At 45.1% G+C, this 18074-nt stretch overlaps 1 protein-coding gene across 1 annotated transcript in view; it reads left to right on the top strand.

Annotated features, from left to right (window-relative positions):
• Positions 1 to 2085, top strand: part of DARS1 (aspartyl-tRNA synthetase 1) — a 985274-nt gene extending 983189 nt beyond the window's left edge. The window contains exon 18 of the mRNA XM_069616538.1: positions 1573 to 2085. Coding sequence (XP_069472639.1) covers positions 1573 to 1664 — 92 coding nt within the window. The 3' untranslated portion in view covers positions 1665 to 2085. The remainder of the gene's footprint in view (positions 1 to 1572) is intronic.
• Positions 2086 to 18074: the final 15989 nt, after the last annotated feature.

Consider the following 18074-nt stretch of genomic DNA (forward strand, 5'->3'; position numbering starts at 1 on the left):
CTTTACCATTCTGTCGAAGGAAGCTCAAGCGATGTGGAAATGGGCGATAGATCAAAAGAGGTTTCTCATTCCATCTGGCGGGCATTCACAATACCATCGCAGATTCCCTCAGCAGGGAATTACGATCCTGCCACAAGTGGGAGCTTCATCAGACTCACGTTCTTCTGCTCGTCTCCATGTGGGGTCACCCACAAATCAACCTATTTGCCATGGCAGCAAACGTGATTTCTCTATGCGTTTCCGCCAAATCCCCTGATTCTGCAAAAAGCCTTGTGGTGCATTATTATATTATAATTGTTCTTTTATTACGTGATTAATACCAACAAGTGGTTACTAAGCCCGTGATCAGGATTCGAACCGGTGTTGCGCTGCGTTGTCCTGCTTCCAAGACAATTGCCTTGCCCCTGAGCTATCCTTCCTCCCCGTGTTGGGACACTAGCCACTGTTAGTCGCCAAACGCGGTAAACGCAGTAAGGCTAACAAAAAGCAAAGTAAAAATTATCAAAAAGTAATTGCTGCCACCAGGTTGTCCTTGTTTTAGGCACATCTAAAGTAACACCAACATCCCTTTGAGTGTAGTTGAGGGTCATGCAAAAGAATCCCCATCACACTGCATTGTAAAATGCATTGTGCAATGATGAAAAGTACTGGTCAGTTTCCCAATAACAGTGAGCAAAAGTGCATTGGGGTGAAGCTTTACTTCACTGGAAAGTCAGGACAGAGTACAAAAGCAATATCTTTGGGGGCATATTGAAATGGAGGCAAAGTTGCTAATAACAGAACTTTCCTAACACTAGGCTAGAAAAAGGCAAAATGTAGCTTCACACATGATGGTCCCCAAAAACTCCCACCGGTCTTTTCCAACGTAAACATTTCCTGCGGCTCACTTTGTCGGACAGAATTAAGTTAAACATTCGCTGTTTCACCTTTGAATGTCCGGAAGGTATAGTATCCATACACCGTGAAGTGAAAATCCACTGCTACTGGCCCATGAGCACCCTACAACCACCCGCTACCAGCCCTTCAGTTTTCCCAGGAACCAGATGCAAACGAATGCTATCGAAATGTTAACATGCTATTGCTTCTCGTGCTAGCGGGGCTGCTTTGCACGTTTCCTCTGAGGTTAAAAACACCAAAACAGTGACGATGCACACATGCTGACTTTTGGCTGCTGTTCTGAGAGCCAAAAAACAAATGCCTTTTTAATACTTCTTTATAAGGGAATAAACACATACTACTGAAGGCTACGTGCATAATTCAACTGTGCCACTAGATGTGACCGTTTACCAGTGTAACACACAGTAAGCCAGCGTGTCAGAATCCTGCGGGAAGAGGGGCGCGATGGAATCGTGCGTTTACACATGCACCGGAGTCGGTGTACCTCAATAGCAGTACGCCGAGGCCCAGAGCTCGACAGCATGTAGGGTTTCTATTGACAGGCTTATTCTTGTCCACGTTGCAATTCTAACCAATGCCAAGATGTAAAGCTTTTTCCTTTTTTAATTTTCAAAAGCGGGAAAGCAGGATTTCAGCTCCTGAATCTAAATGGCCTTTCTTGATTTTGTCTTGTAGGTTTGGAGCGAGTCACGATGCTGTACCTGGGGCTGCACAATGTTCGCCAGACGTCCATGTTCCCACGTGACCCTAAAAGGCTTACACCTTAACAATGTGCACATCTGAGCATTGCCTGTTGCCTGCTCGTAACCAGCAGCCTTGTGCCCAACTAATGTACAGTAGAAAGATCCACCAACTAGACAGACTGTTTTGGAAGAGTTCATTACTCCTTATTTAAAAACACTTTCTAATGGAAATTCTGCACCTGTACAACAGTGGTATGATCTGTTCTATATTAACATTAGAGACAGCTGTGTCCTTTGCCGCAAAAGGTCGTGGCATGCCATATCATTTATTTCTACTAACATTGGGGCTGATGCATTAATGCTGCAGCAAATCATGAGCAGATGGTAACAAGAGTGTTTCCTGCAGCACGGGAGCCTTTTGTATAAAATAGACTGTGTAACACCGTCCAGGTGTCAGATTTTATCCTTTTATAAAATTATAACAATAAAGATGAGAGAAATCCTGCTTTTGTTATGTTTGACTTTCTACGGCTTGGAGAACCCCACGGGACGAATTAAGGTTTTTGAATGAGACAGGCTCTGGGGGAGTCTTAGGTTTTACATTTGTGTAATTGTTAGCATGCACCCTAACCCAGCTTTGCGTTGCCTCTTCTCTTCCACCCCTCAGACTGCATCTCGCACAGATTACAAATTCTCCATGGTTACCAGGTACATTGACGGGTAACGCAAGTACTAAGCCTACTGCTTTAGCTAGGTAAAATGCTGCTTGGGCAAGTTCTCTGTTCCTTAATGATATTTCCACCTTGAGTTCATCACCTTTTTTGTGTAATGCTCCACTCGTGCACTAATCGTTCAATCCGACTCAGAACACCACAAGGCATAATGAGCAGAAAATAGAGAGTTGCAGTGCAGCCGGGCGCTTATATTGAATTCATGCCGGAAGCAAACAAATTATTTCTATTTTGACAGTAACAGCACAACATTGCTGTAGGGGAGGACTTGTTAAAAATTGATCCCTTTTTACAAAGCACATAGAAAGCGGAGTAAGGTTCAACTGTTAACCATTTAATTGGTTTGTTCTGTCCCTATGGATCCAAATGCAGCACTTGCGCTAGTCGATATTTTCATTGGGGATCTGGAAAAAGGTTTGCACGCCACTCTACAATTTACAGGATGCTTTCCTGGCTTGTAAGCAGAGTGTTGCATATTAAGATATTGTAAGAGTGATGCCATGAAAGTTAAGAATGATTAATGGCACAGTCATTCGTGTTGTACCATGATTCACATTGAATGTGCCACTGAAAAATCTCACTTATGAAGCAAAGAAGTGCAAATTGAACCTCAAAGCTCAACACGCTGCATCATCTCCACATTACATTCCAAAAGAAAATGATGCCCTGGATTTTAACACTTAGAGTGTTGGTCCAAGGATGCTATTGCATTCCCGTAACACGTCTGGGGTTGTTCGATTTTAGAGCACACTGCATTCGGCCTGGGCTCACCCAATGGACGTTGACAAATTGCAGGTGACCAAGAGAAGAGCCACTAAAATGTGTGTGGAGGATCTATGGGATAATCCAAAACCTTTCTCAGCGACCATACAGACTAGCTCAGAAACAGAAACAATGCATGTGCTGCTTCGGCGTGCATTGCGATGGCAGCCCACATATGAAAACCAAGTCAATGAGAGCACAAGAACTGCTAGCACCAGGGTAGATAGAGCTGCCGCTACAAGTCATTTAATAGGCGTTTTCGACTTGGTTCATGCTAGAGCGAGGCTCTCGTTTGGACGATATTGGATTGTTTCCTTAAGTTGCTTTGTTTGAATGATATGGCGATCCTCTGGACATCATTGTCTTTTGGAATGAACTTTTAGCGGATTTGCACTGCTGCATCAATATGTATATGTTGCGAGGAATGTTTAGTGATTGTTCTGTAAAAATTTCAAGAGCCTATTTACTTGAAAACACTTCAATGTACGTAAACTCTAAGCCTACCTTTTCATATCAGATTTTTTTTTTTTTAAAGACTAACAGATCATGCTTCAAATTTCAAAGTTCACATCTGGCGCGTGTTTTGAAGGACTAGAAATAAAATCAACATGCTTAACAGAAAGCTCTTGATCCGAAACCTTTGTACTTTCAGGTAGTCAATGCCACGCGTGCTTTAAAGCTGCAGCATAGCAACTCCTTTGCTCGGCGTTAATGATGTTTGGCTCTGTTTCCTTATCCAATTTTACAGAAGATGTGCATCACTTTTTGCAATGTGATGCCAGTCGTGGCATATAAATATCTTTCCTCTGAATTAGGTGCCCCTCACAAAATAGTTGCTTTTGTCTCTGCAATGAAACAGCCGCCTTGTATCCTCCGCTCTTTGTCATGTAAGCATGATTAACCAAAGAAGTCATGGCTGAAAGGTTTTGAACAAATCTGAACCACTGGTACTGCTCTGGGCAACCTTCCACACCACTGCTGTTTAGACAGTCTATGCCCTTGCAAAAGGGGTCCAGCCATGTGTGAATCTGTCGGGTACTGCCACCAACGGGAGCAGCCCAGCCTGAACTGCTAGGCCAGGTTTCCCCTCTGCACGGAAACGCAAGAAACCACAGACATGTTTTGGCCTTGTTTCGTTTATCAGTGAGGTGCATCTTGGTTCCCTATGGCCCAGATAGCAAGGGACCCACGTCTTGGCATACTCTCTCTCACACAAGAGAGACACAATATAACCAAAAAAGTGATGTGTGGAAGGTTTTGAATAAATCTGAACCACTGGCATTGCTTTCACCCACCCCCACACGTTTTTTTAGCCCGACTATGCCATTGCAAAAGGGGTCCAGCCATATGAAACTCAGTCAGCCCAATGAGGCCGAAACATGTCTGAGGATGCTTGTGGTCTCGTGACCTAACAGTTTGGGCTGCACTGCCCCTTTTAGGGTGGACCAAGCCTGGTTTGCATATGGTCTTTCCCCTTCTGTAATGGCTTGGCAGGCGGAAGAACAATGGTCTGGAGGGTTGCCCAGAGCAATTCCAGAACTTAGGATTCATTCCAATCCTTCCACCATTACCTCTTTTGTTCTGCATATGTAAACAGGTGTAGGCATAATAAAATACAGATCCAGCTCGTGTGTAATTTCTTAACTTTTTCATTTTTGAAGTTGGTGAATCCCATAGCTCTTTGTTACGTTTCTTGTGTACACTGTTCTTTCATTTTTCGGCAGCATTCTCTGCATATGCAGGTCCACATGTGCCCCACTATACGCTAAGTGACTAACAACTTCTGTACACAGATCTGTTTTAAGATATCCAAATATCCATGATACCTTTACCCCTTTCTGGTAGTGATCGAAGTGGGTGGGAGCGTTTGGGAACGGTGCTCCTCTACTTTTCTTTTTTAAAGTTTTAACTTCTTCCTATACTTCTATTTTAAAAAGAAAACATTCCGGAATGGTTTAGTTTTAAAATAAAAGTGTAGGAAGAAGTTGAAACTTGCACTTCAGTGCACTGCACTTAACATTCCCTTAAACAGCAGGTGTGCTTGTTTGGGGGTTTGGATCACGCGTGGGGAGAGGTTTGAGAGGAGTGGGGGCAGGCCAGCAGCGAGCATGGTTCCACTTCTTTTCATAAGCTTTGACCACTGCTTTTTGGGAGTACTTTCCCAGCTACATTATTGATTTTAAAATTCATGTACTCATTTAATCCTATTCAGGTAAAAAGAAACAAGAAAGCAATGTGAGCAGATTAGGCTTGTTGAATGTTTCATTCACAAAGCATTTTGTCTTGAAACTACTGCAGAAAGAAAAATGTGCAAAAACAAAGTAACTGATTAAAAGTGGTTTAAAGGAGTGCCAAATTGTTCCATCCTTCTCTTGATCTCTGTGGTACCCAACAGAACGTAGAACACAAATATTATCAAAATGTGTATTCCAGTCAATGGGAGGTTGGTATAAACGTCTATGGGGACTAGGGTTTTTTCTAGGACTAAAAAAAGGTCTTTCTATCTTGGAATTGTCTAACCAAAAGATGCCAGGAGGGGATTAACTACAGTGCATTTCAGGTATTCAAATGACCTTTCTCTGGATTCGGCTGACCTTTCTCAATCTCAAGGATACTGCACCCAGCATGCTGATTAGGTGTCCGAGATACAGTGGCCGCATACCTGTTTGCTCTCAAAACCCAGTATCAACGATGTAGCACCCAGCATACTTCGTTACAACAATCATAGCCTCCGGAATAGACTATTCCTCTTGCTTTTGCCTCCCAAAACACAACCTTCGTGATCTGGCAACCATCGTACTACTTTACCACAAGCACTATTTCAGGGATATAGTACCTGTCTTGCTGTTTGTACCCCATACAGGGATATATTGTCTTGCTTGGTACTTTCAGCTCGCATGAGCATAGTGCGTAGCTCATTCCTCAGGGCTTATAGTGCCCAACTCGCATTTCAGGGTTATAGTGCCCAGCTCACTTGATAGAAGTTCCAGAGTTTGCACCATCTTGGGCCACCCAACTGTTTCAGGTACAATAGCTTTGACAATAGTGACGAATCTGACAACCTTGTCACTGATTAACTGGAAGGAAGCCTCTTACGTGGCCAGGGAAAGGCAGAAGCTACCTGACTGACCTAGCCGGTGGCTGTCTGTGGGAGGACCATGTGAGAGTACAAGCTCCAGAGAGACAGAAAAAGACTGTCAAGACAACCCTTCTGTCATAACCTTTAGTGACAACCATGTGCCATTGCAACATTCCTACATAGCTTATTGTAATATAGAGACTGACTGCCCAGGTTTTTCTAACCCAGAACTTCATTTATCTTTGTCTCCCCTTGTTGGTACTGAGACGAGGAAGAGGGATGGAGTAATGGGGACGACTGGACACGGTAAGCCAATGCTGCGTTCTAGTCATTGGAAACTGCAGAGAAAGGCTGGGCCATTTGAAAAGGACACTGGTGAACTGAATTCAGGAGCACGAGAGCGCCAGAGACTGGAGAGGCACCTGAAGGACACTAACACTGTATAGGACGCCGAAGGCGAGCAGACTGCAGAGCACAGCGCAGAGGCCAACGGACACGGTGTGCAGAGGAGCCAGTTCGGGAGAAGTTCAACACTTTTCTGCTTCGGGCAGCCGTAGCTGCTGCACACAGGAAGGCAAAGCGGGAAGCGAACAACTCACAAGACGCATTGACAGTTAATGGACTGTGAGCGCAGACGCTGGTGAAACACGAGGAACACCTGAAGACGCCAACCAGAGCCAGTAAGCCCAGGGAGGGTGAGCGGGTTACCGGGGCGCTTCTGGGCGAATGCCGTGCACTGTGTTCTATGCGAGAGAACCCAAGTGAAGATTGTGAAATCATTACTGATCCTAAGTAAAGGCAGTGCAATTCTTAACGATACAAACGTTGTTGCGAAAAAGAGCCTAAGCAAAGGCAATGGAACTATTCTATTGTAGACACACACATTGTTGGAAACAAGAGCCTAAATAAAGGAAGTGGAGTTAATGAGAAGTGTGATCTGGAAAAAAGAGAAACTGAACAGATAGCGGAGCAACCCTGGCAGGTTAGTGAACCAGGCAAACTGTGCGTCTGGGACTCACACCCAAGCAAGAAAGTGAAGATACCCTGGCAGGTGAGTGGACGAGGAAGAAGATGATGAAGGATAAAATGGCATGGTTCATAACCCATTTTTTAGGAACAAGGAACAATACCCTGGCAGGAGAATACACCAGGGAATGGGAGGATTGAGAAAGTTTGTAACAGTAAAGTGAAGACGCATACCCCTTTAAGGAATCAAGAGAACTATGTTGTGATTCAAGAGAACTGTGTTTTGATTTAAGAAAATTATATACTTTGTGGAGGCTCAATTGAATAGTTTTCCCCCTTGAATAACTTGGAACTGTGATAACGTATTATCAAACCCACCGGACGAAGGGAAGGGAAGCCCCATGTCCCAGTGAAACTTTATTTCTTTTCTATACCTTAGAACTTTGTTTGAAACTCCAAGAGAAAGCTATAAGTCTATAGCTCAGAGAAATCCCTATTTTCAGTTTAGGATTTTGGACCGAGGACTAAAGACGCTTTGTTTAACATCCTGACACAGATGTTCCTTAGTTTTGTTGAGGCAGGGAAAACCCTCATAGAGTTATGGATAGATGGGATTTCCCCACCTTTATAACTTTGACAATAAAAGTTTGTGTCTGGGTCTTACTTATGACCCCTTACACAATCCTCTTAGTCTCCTCAGGAAAATTTGCACTACCACACTTGACAGCTGGCATACATAGCCTGCCCCTGTTCACTCTCCGCCCCTTCTGCTGAGGGTTCTGGTTGAATACCTCGTTATACTGGTGACAGCTTAACTTTTGGTTGACTGCGGCCCTTACCTAACTTTTCAAGCCTTGTCTACTTTCATTGGTCTGTCTCTCGTTCTCCCCTGTTGCTTAGTGTCTTGGTGGGTTTGTGCTTAGCCTTGTAATAGGCTCTTGTACTTAATTGAGCCATTAGCTTCACCAATTTTTGCAACCCTCTAAGGCTTTAAAACCCTTGTGGCCACCTTATGATCCACACCATTGGAAAGCTCCTCAGTGTTTCTTGGCAGTACCCCTGGGGTCTTGGTTAGTGAGTCTCCAAGAAGTTCCTGACTGACATGCGTAGCCCGTAGAGATGGTCCACAACTGCTTGGTCGTGCTGAGTTGGCCTGGTGTTCTGATGACCTGTAGCCTGATTCCTCTTACTAGACCTAATGTATAGCTGAGGAATATGTCTTAGGGCGTACCTTGTTATAGCCCTTGAGAGGTTGCATTGATAAGGAGGGGGACGCACAGCCTTCAGCCAGGTAGCACAATTCTCAGAGGGACAGATGCTTTAGTAGGCTGGTTTCCGCAAAGGTCCCTCCACACCTTGGGATGCTGCCAGACCCCCGACTTTGTCACACCTCACAAATAATTGTTTAGTCACTAACCACCATCATTGCAGTGCTGTAAAGTATATTTATCTTTTGTTTAAATGTTCTTGTAGCTATGGTGGGGGGCAGACAACAGGGGGCAGGCGGGGTGTTACACTACACACAGTGAAGCAACTCTGCCTTAATGTAAACGTTAACAATGTTTAAATGATATAACAGAATTCCTCTTACTTCCACAACCTCCATCCATTATCTGTAAATCCTATTAGTACAAACGAAGAGGTGACCAATTCCTTTTCAGCTGCTTGGTGTTAGAAGAAAAGATGCATGTTTTAGGTAACTTCCCCTTCATATTCTATGGCCACCCAAATACTTTGCTTTTGTTGTACAACTTGTCCTGACCTATCTTCTTGTTCATTTTATATGGGGAAACTGACTAGTCCCTCAGACTGTCAGTACTGGGAAACTGTTTCCCTTTTGTCTTATTACTTTTTTGGGTAACTTTTTCAAATGGCACATAGCATCTTTAAATGCAGTGCACTGGAGATACTTTTGTATTACCCTAGACCTTTAGCACAGGGATTTTCGGTTACTTTTAAATGTGCTTAAAGACAAGCTGGTGGCAGCAGATACATTCTTACCATATTTGCTTTTTTGTTTTAGCACATTGGCATTTACCGCCTTTGGCTACTAACAGTGGCTAGTGGCCAAAGATGGCAGTGGCTCGAGATTTTTCACTTGTCCTTTGCCATTTGTTCTTAGGCCTTCTTCCTGCCTTCTCAGGTCAGGAATTCCCTTTTATGGTTATGCCTTTGCATGGGAAAACTGCTGTTTTCATGTGCTAGTGCATGCCATATGTGTTTGGGCCCAGGAAGTAGGCTGAGACTGTCTGGTCCCAATCCACAAACTGGTGCCAGTGAGTTAAGTGTGCATGCATGAGTCAGCCCCACAGTGGTCCCTAATTGGACCACTGCTTGTGTGCATGAGGGGTGCAGATCCTTGTGTGGTGGCCAAGAAAAGGCCCCCTCGGCCAGCCTCAGTTTGCAGCAAATAAGGAGATAAGCCAGTCGGGTGGTAAATCAAGCTTCATGTATTTATATCTTAAATACACAGCATACAGAGCTTTCAGCAGGGAAAAACAGCATGCAGCAGGCAAGTGGTCAGGAAGCCGGCACAAGGAGCTCTCTCTCTTGCACCCCCACACTCCTGCAGGTTTCTATAGCATAGCATATCATAGGCAAACACTAATATGTTTCTGTACTATCACAATGGGGGTGTTACTTGGCACGACATTACAGACAGTTGGCAAGAACGGTCTACATCATCTTCCTTGTGATGCAGTCCTGTGGGGACATCGTGTTGTAATCTAAATAAGCGGCATTCGCAGAAACCCCTTCTGATATCTCCCCAATATGGGGCTAATGCTAAACATGTAGAGAATACTCGTAAGGGAAGGTCTGACGTGTCCTCTGCCCTAGGAGGGGTTTGGGCCTGTCTGGGGTGTTGTGTAGAGCAGGCCCTTATACCGAGGGAGGTGACATGGAGGGTCTGAGACCTCACGTTATGGGAGAGCCTAATAGCATAGCATTGCATAGCATAGCATAGCATAGCAATCCTGCACACCATAGCATAGCAATCCTGCACATCGTAGCATAGCAATCATGTCACATAAACCCCCGTTTGGTCTTCCCTGAACAGGCTGTAGACCACAGGGAGCAGGAATGCAATTTCAAAAATTCAACCTATTCGCTGTTGGACATGAGACCTAAAACTTCTACCATCTCCCGTTCATTGGAGGTGTCCTCCATAATGTCAAATTGTTCTAGTACAAGTGGCAGCAGTCTAGCCTCGGTGGGCAAGTGAGACACCTGTTTAGCATAGCATGATAGAAAGCAGCGAATAAGAAACTATCATTGCAAAGGCCGCAATTATAACAATAATTATTGAATTACCATTGTAAGAGGATTCAATTCAACACTACAGCTAAGTCAGTGCCTAGTCTGGGATACTGAATGGAAACCCTTATTGATATATCTTTACGTCCAGTTCATGAGTTCTGGATGACTACCCCTATATAACACCCCTCTCTTGGAATCCCCCTGACCCAAGAAGTAGTTCTGTTTTGCAAGTTTAAACGGTTTATTTGATAATTTAAACAATATATATATATATATATCACACTTTATAATAAATTAATAATTGAATATCACACTTAATCCGAGCAGTAATCAATAATGGATAGGCCGGCACTAGCACACTTCTTTATAATCAATGATGAGTGGTTATAGGATGGATACGATAGCAACAATACTTTTATGGTTTCAAATGGATGCAATGTGGAATGAAATGCAGTACAGAAAATAACTTGATAGGATTTCAGCAAAAGACAATGTAATCACTTTCTTGGACAATTCACCCCCCCCTTAATGCAATGTAAGGAGATGAATAGAATGGGACGCAGTTCTTAGGAATGCAATCAAATAGAATTCAGTTCAATTCCCCCCCAGCAGCTTATACAACAGATAGGAGTTTTAAAACACAGACCCAAGTGCTTTGAATATGGTGACAATGCAGTGAGAAATATGCTGAAAATGCTTTTAATTCCCTTCAGGAGGTTCAGGGTGAGTGGTATCTAGTTAATATTACTCCAGGCTCCCTCTAGCAATGATTCAGGGATGGTTCTTAAGAGGCAAACGAATGTTTAGCAAGGAAAGAGATGACTGCTGATGGTTACACGTGGCTGGATTTTTAACCAAATCGCAAATCGCTGTAAAATTCGCGGGTGCGAGAATCGTGATTACGGAGAAAGTATAAGGAGTAGGAGGCTCCTTGAAAAGCTGAGATTCTAAGCTTTCAGAGGAAAGTTAAACCAAGTTCCCAGCCCAAACGGTTCCAGAGATACAGACGATTAAATAAAGGTCGTTTTTCCAGATTTGAAATTTTAAAAGTTCAAAGCGACAGGTTACAGCTTGCAGCTAGAAAATGACAGGTGACAGCTTTGCAAATGACAGGTGACAGTTAGGAGGCAGTTCTGGTTAGATTAAAATAGCTTGGATTAGATTATTTTAACTAAGAGATTGGTTCTGCACAGTTCTGCTAGGTACTCACAATATATTTAGAAATAGGCCTCGCCACGGATCTGGTCAGGTTTTGGACTGGACTCCGGTTCTGGTCTCGGCACTTCACAGTGATCTGGGTCAGCTCTCTGGTTCTGCGAACAGCGGTCTGGGTCAGCTCTGCTCTGCTGGTCTAGCCTCTCTGTATTCTGGATACTGCTCTGCTTTCTAGGTACTGCTACAGGTTCTGGAGATTGATGAATTTGAAGTCTGGATCTCTGGATGTGACGTCGTCGATCAGCATGCTCCGCAGCAAATGGAATTGAATGTCCCTACCTGTCCCAGCAGTCTCTTTTTATGTGTTTTGAAAGTGGGTGTGTGTGCAGCATCACTAGCCAGCCCCTTTTTCAACTTGTCATTGGCCCAATTCTCCCCTCTCCCATGATTGGGGAAGGACCTGTGAGTCAGAGTGATGCTGTAGGTTTTATGGGTCAGAGGATCCTCCCCTGGTCAGTTTGTCCACAAATCTATATTTGATCAAAATACACATTTCTCAAATACATAGTGGTTTGTCATTGCATGTACATATTACCTATCACATGAGGTAGTCTCTGTCCCAAATCTGCTCTTCCTGAGGGCTTGCATTCAGAAACGGCAACATTTTCGAGATTTTAGTGGGTTATGCAATCTTGGTTCTTCATTAAAAATTATACACATATACACGGCCTGTCCATACATACTCCAGTAAATTCCCATGTCTCTAGCTTAAACACAGAGTCTGTAGTATCCATAAATAGCGGGGTTTTGCCCCAGAACATCACACAAATTCCCAACGCGTCTTAAAATGTGCACAGAAAAATCACAAGAATTATGGTATCATTTAAATAATTTTGACAAGTCCGCACCATGAGTTATACATCTTTCTTAGAATCATATTCTGGCCAACAGGGGTGTGTCTTTTCAGGTCACATGGTATAGAAACCAGTTTATCCAGTTTCTGCCAAGCTCAGAGACCCTGCCCCTCCCAGCTTCTGCCAAGAGGAAGCTATTTTACGGTCCCCCTAATAAACCATCTGCCTGGGCCCTGGAAGGCCCATTGTTCAAGAGGGAGCCATTTATGGCCTCCCCACAATAAACACTCTGCCTGGGCCCAGGACAGGCCTTTGTTCAACTCCCTGTAGCTGCTCCACCCCTAATCTAATCAGAGAGGTGACAACTCCTTTTGACAAGGGGAAGAGTGGCTGAGCAGGTTTTAACTCCTGTGGGGGTAGATGTCAGGCAGAATTCAGTTTCATTAAGCCAGGTTTCAGATAAAATGTCACTTTTTGTTCCCCAGTTTAAGTCAAGACAATTTTTACATATGCAGCTAGAATGCTGATTCTAAGTTCAAAACTATGACATTTCAACAGTGACAAACTATGTGACACTCAAAGTAGGTCACTCAGTTAATTTAAACATTTTCGATTTTTGGTAGTTTTAAATCCAGTTTCAGTAAGGCTGCTGCAGACCTGCAGAGCTCAGCCAGTCTTGTTATGAACATTCAAGTCACTTCAGAATATAACTTTACATTGTATCCACCTCTCAGTAAGTCTTTCTTTGGCCTGCTTTGGGTTCATTTATTCAGTTTTACACAAAAGTCTGGTGGTTTTAAAACGCCGGCTTTCTGATAGTGGTGAGTAGTGGTAATGCAACCATTTTTGTGATTTAAGAAAATGAATTCCCCACAGTTCTAGGTTGCTTTTGGCAATCAGCATTGCCATTCCCAATGGTTTCAGGCTAATGTGTGGGTAGTCCAATGGTGGTTTTAGGCAGTGCCCTTCTGTGCCCATAACATCGGCAAAAATGGGTGGCAGCCTATTCTTCATGCATTTCCCTGGGCATTTTCTGGGAAGCTCTGGCCATCATGATGTTTTCAATGCCAGTACTGCACAGTGTTTGTGGTAGGGCTCGGATGCATGGGTAAAAACATCCAACACCATGTAGAATGGAAGAACCTTGGAAGAACCTAGTGAACCAAAAGTCATTTGAATCCAAGTTAACAATGACCCTTGTTCATACTGTATAAGGTGTTACCAACCCCTTGGAGGTGTTTTATGACATCCTCAACCTGGGAGGAGTTATTGGGTATCCACGTGCAGCATTCTTGTCCTGTAATTTTACAGGTACCCCCTTGGGCAGCCAGTAAATAATCAAGCACCATTCTATTCTGGAGGACCATCGTTCGGACTGCTACTTGGTCGCACTTCAGTATCTGTATACCTTTGGCAGTGTTGTTGGCTACCTGTTCGAGGAGAAGTGATAGGGCATGAAGATCGGCCCTGTTAGTTGTAGTGCCAATGCTCTGCATCAGGAACCCTACTAGGCCTTTGAACCATGTCCAGGCGTTGCGTTTGTCCCAGCTAGGTGTGTAATGGACTTGTGGAAAAAGGGACACATGTCAGGTTGCTGGGCAAATTAACCCAATGGTGCACTGACCGGTACAGTTAGCCGAGAGCCATTGGTATGCGCTGGCCCAACAGAGGAAATATACCCCCTTTGTGTGTATAGAGCTACGTTGGTGCTATTACTATGAAATCATCCTATCTTATGGACAGCGATGTTACGTGTGGTTGTAGTAGCACTTGTGTTAAGCACATGGGTTGCCGACGTAATACCCATAGAAGGAATCATACCTAGCGTGGTGAAAGAGATCAGTGCATGTGGCACAAAGACGGTTGGTATCCTGGGTGATTGGCGTAGCTGGGATAGAAGAGTCCCCGGGGAAAGGGATGCATCATATTGGGACACAGTTGTTAACCCGGAGGTCATAACACCATTCAGTAATACTGAACGGGACAGGGATGAAGGGAAGCCCCCCACTGGCGTATATATGAGTACAGGAGCATATATAGCAATCTGAAGCATTCTTATCGTATGCCCAAGAGAAGTTGAGGAAGGTGTTGGTGTCCGGGTGTAAGATGGGCAATGTACGGTGGGGTTGAGCAAATACCATGGTAAAGAGCAACATGGTGAAAATACTCCACATAAACTAATGTAATAGCAGTAATATTCCTAGCTTTAGCAGTCCAACCCTATGGAGATTGGGACCTTATGCCCAAACTTTGCAAAGAGTGTCCGTCGTCACCGGACCCGGTAGGCAGGAGAGACAATGATGAAAAAGTTCAGGATCCCCGTCAGGGTGATGCTTACAAATGTTTGGGGATGAAAAAACCTTTAAGAGCAATGGGCCACCTGCCAGAGACAAGTGAAGCATGGTGGCCGCACTCCATAAATTGTACCTCTGTACCGGAACTTTGTCATCAAGAAGTGCTGGATGTGTTCCCAGTGTTTTAACTTCTTGGACCACAGGGGGCAGCTGAAGGAGTCTCATTCTCCTGTACCCCTACAGATTTCAATTATGCTGTGTCTTTGGTGCTGACGGGCCACAGATTGGCTTTGTCCTGGACCTCTGGCTGTTTCTCGTCGTCTGGTTTAGGTGCTGCTTTCACACACTGCCTGGCGTGAACCTAGGGGTCATTTTCTCTACAGCGAACAGCCGTGTGGGTCGTCAGTAATATGTGGAAAGGTCCTTTCCAGTGAGGACGCAGGGACGGTTTTTCGCTGATGTACTTTCAGGACGCCCAATCTCCTGGCAGGAGGCTGTTGCACGACGTTTCAGGCAGTCGAAGCAGAGCTTCTTTAATTTGCTGGAAGTGAAAACTGACAATGATCATAAGCCTTTTGCAATGTGACACCACCAGAGCATCATTCAGTTGTAATTCACAGAGCTCAGGGGAAGGTGGTGGTGGAACTGGCACTCGCATGGGCCTCCCCATGAGGCTGTCATGGGGGGAAGAGTCCATGTACTCAGTGTTTCTTGGGTCCATGACGACAAGAGGGAGGGCATCAGGCCAGTTTAGGCCGGTTTACTGACAGACCCTGGCAAGGCAGAGCTTCACCTCGAAGTTTTGGCGTTCCACTGCCCCTGCCAATTGTGGTTGAAAACTACAATGCAGCTGCTGGAGGATCCCCAAAGCACTGCAAATGTTCTGTATAATTTGTCCAGTGAAATGGGTGTCTCTGTCAGAGTTTATAGAAACTGGAAGGCTAAAGCGTGGGATAAACTCTTTTAGCAGTCTCTTGGACACTGTAATGGAATCAGCATATTTACAGGGGTAGGCCTCAGTCATCTCGAAAATGTATCAATTATTACTAGGACGTACTCAAAGGAGGCACATTTGGGTGAGCTAATGAAATCTATTTGGATATTCACAAAGGGGCCTTGAGGGACTGCATGTGCCCCTGGAGTGGTTTTCACAGGCTTTCCAGGGTTAAACGTGAGACATGTTGCACAGTGAGTACAGTATTTCTGAGCAATGGGGGTGATTCAATATTTCTGAACCTCCGCGGTCATCTTCCCCTTGCTTGAATGGGACACAGAGTGAGCAACACATGCAAGGTTTGGTAGGAGTGCTAGTGGGGCCACTAACCGACCTGTGTTAGCACACCATAGGCGATCGTACCAACACACACACATTCATGCTTTTCCCAGCCCTGTTTCTCAGCCTGGGGGGCCGCGTCTTGGATGTCCACCAGGATGGAAAGAGATGCTAGGGCATGCTCTACTGAGAGGAGAAACAGTGGCACATAATCTGGAGCCGGAGGGCCATGGAGAGCCGCATTTGTCTAATGGCCGTTGGCCAGCTCGTTACCCTGCTAGGTGGTCCTCCACTGAGAGGAGAAACAGTGGCACATAATCCAGAGCCGGAGGGCCAAGGAGAGACGCATTTTTCTCATGGCCGTCCGCCAGCTTGTTACCTTGCGAGTGTGGGCTTTGCACTTCAGTGTATATCATGACTGTATTGTTTGACGATCGTGCAAGCCCATGTTAGGGGAATGAGTTCAGCAACATGTGTTGATTGTACTGATGGGAGCTGAAAAGCTTCTAATAATTCAAAGGAGGTGCACATGACAAAACCTGCCTGGATACTACCTGTCGAATCTCTCAGACAAGACCCGTCAACAAAGAGAATGAGATCTGCATTGGGGAAGGGGATATCCTTGAGGTCAGTTCTTGGTGAGGATACCTCAACCGCTGGCAGGCAGTCGTGTGGGTGACCATCATCGGGTGTAGGCAGTAGGGAGGCAGGGTGAAGTGGGGCGCATCTGATGAGTGATGTCGGTGGCTGAGAGGAGCAGTTTTTCATATTAGGTTAGACGTGCAGCCGATAGCTGTTGTTTTATACCCCTGAGAAGTGCTAATACAGAGTGTGGTATTGCTACGTTTATGTGATGTGCTAGAGCGATATTGTCAGCTTTTGTAACGAGAAGGACAGTGGCAGCTACCGCTCTGAGACATTTGGGAAATGCGGAAGCCACAGGGTCTAACTGTGCGCTAAAGTAGGCTACAGGGCGTTGTAGATCCCTGTGCTTCTGCCCACCGGATGGGAGGGTATCACTGCCTCATTAAGTGCGCACAGATCATGAGCAAAACGGAATTTGCCTGTGCCCTTTTTCTCAATCGGCAGCACCAGAGTATTGCACAGGCTAGTGGTGTAGTACAGAATTCAATGAGGGAAGAGATGACAGGCTTGATACCTTCTTCTGCTCGAGGGGTTAGTCTGTACTGGGGCAAATGTGGGAGAGGAACTTCCGGATTGAGAGTGATGCGCACAGGTTTTGCAGTGAGAATGTGTCCTACCTCATTGGCATGTGCTGCCCAGACGACCACTGGCACAGAGTCAATAAGGTGTTGTACCTGTGTAGCTTGCGCAGGTGTCCGGAATGATTGAGGCCCTGTATGAGACTCCTCATGAGTGGGCTGTTGGAGGATAAACATTCAGCTTGCCTAGATTGTGGAACCTCAAGATAAATACCTGCAGGTGAACAATAAATTGTACAATGCATCTTACATAGGTCAATAACTAACAAGTTAGCAGGTGAGCAATGGCTTAACAGAAAGGCATGGTGTTCAGTAATGGGACCAATACACAGACAATTCCTTTGATACTGGGTGTTGGATAGTGGTGCCAGATATGCCAACAGCATTGACAATTTCCTTTGAGACATCCACATTTGGAAATGCAGCCGCTCGCAGCGTGGAGCACCTGACCCCAGTATCAATCTGACAGTTCACTCTCTTCCCCTGAATGTCACATTTGAGATAGGGTCCCATGGTAGCAGAGAAGCAGACAGCACGGCAGGGTCCCTCTGGCAATGTCATGGTGGCCCATAGGAGATCTGAATGTCCTGGTAGCCCTCGTTAGGAGGAGGAGGCGGTGGAGGGGCAGTTTGTGTGGGTACCGGGTAGCCGTTATAACTGTTAGGAGGAATGAAATCATTGTGAGGAGTAGTGGGACCATATTGCCGTGGTCTGTAAGGTTTGGTAGGACATTGCTGGATGAGATGACCCGTCTGCTTACAATATCTACAGAAACGTTGCCCTGGAAGGGGTTGTTGTGCAGGCAAAAATAGGTGTGCAAAGGTCTGTTGTGGCAGAGGGATCTGTTTGGCATAGGTCTGGCGTCTGGGGTACCCAGGCGCCCCCGGTCCCCACAGGAC

Source organism: Ambystoma mexicanum, chromosome 9 (assembly GCF_040938575.1).
Source record: "Ambystoma mexicanum isolate Mex_15411 chromosome 9, UKY_AmexF1_1, whole genome shotgun sequence".
Lineage (NCBI taxonomy): Eukaryota > Metazoa > Chordata > Amphibia > Caudata > Ambystomatidae > Ambystoma > Ambystoma mexicanum.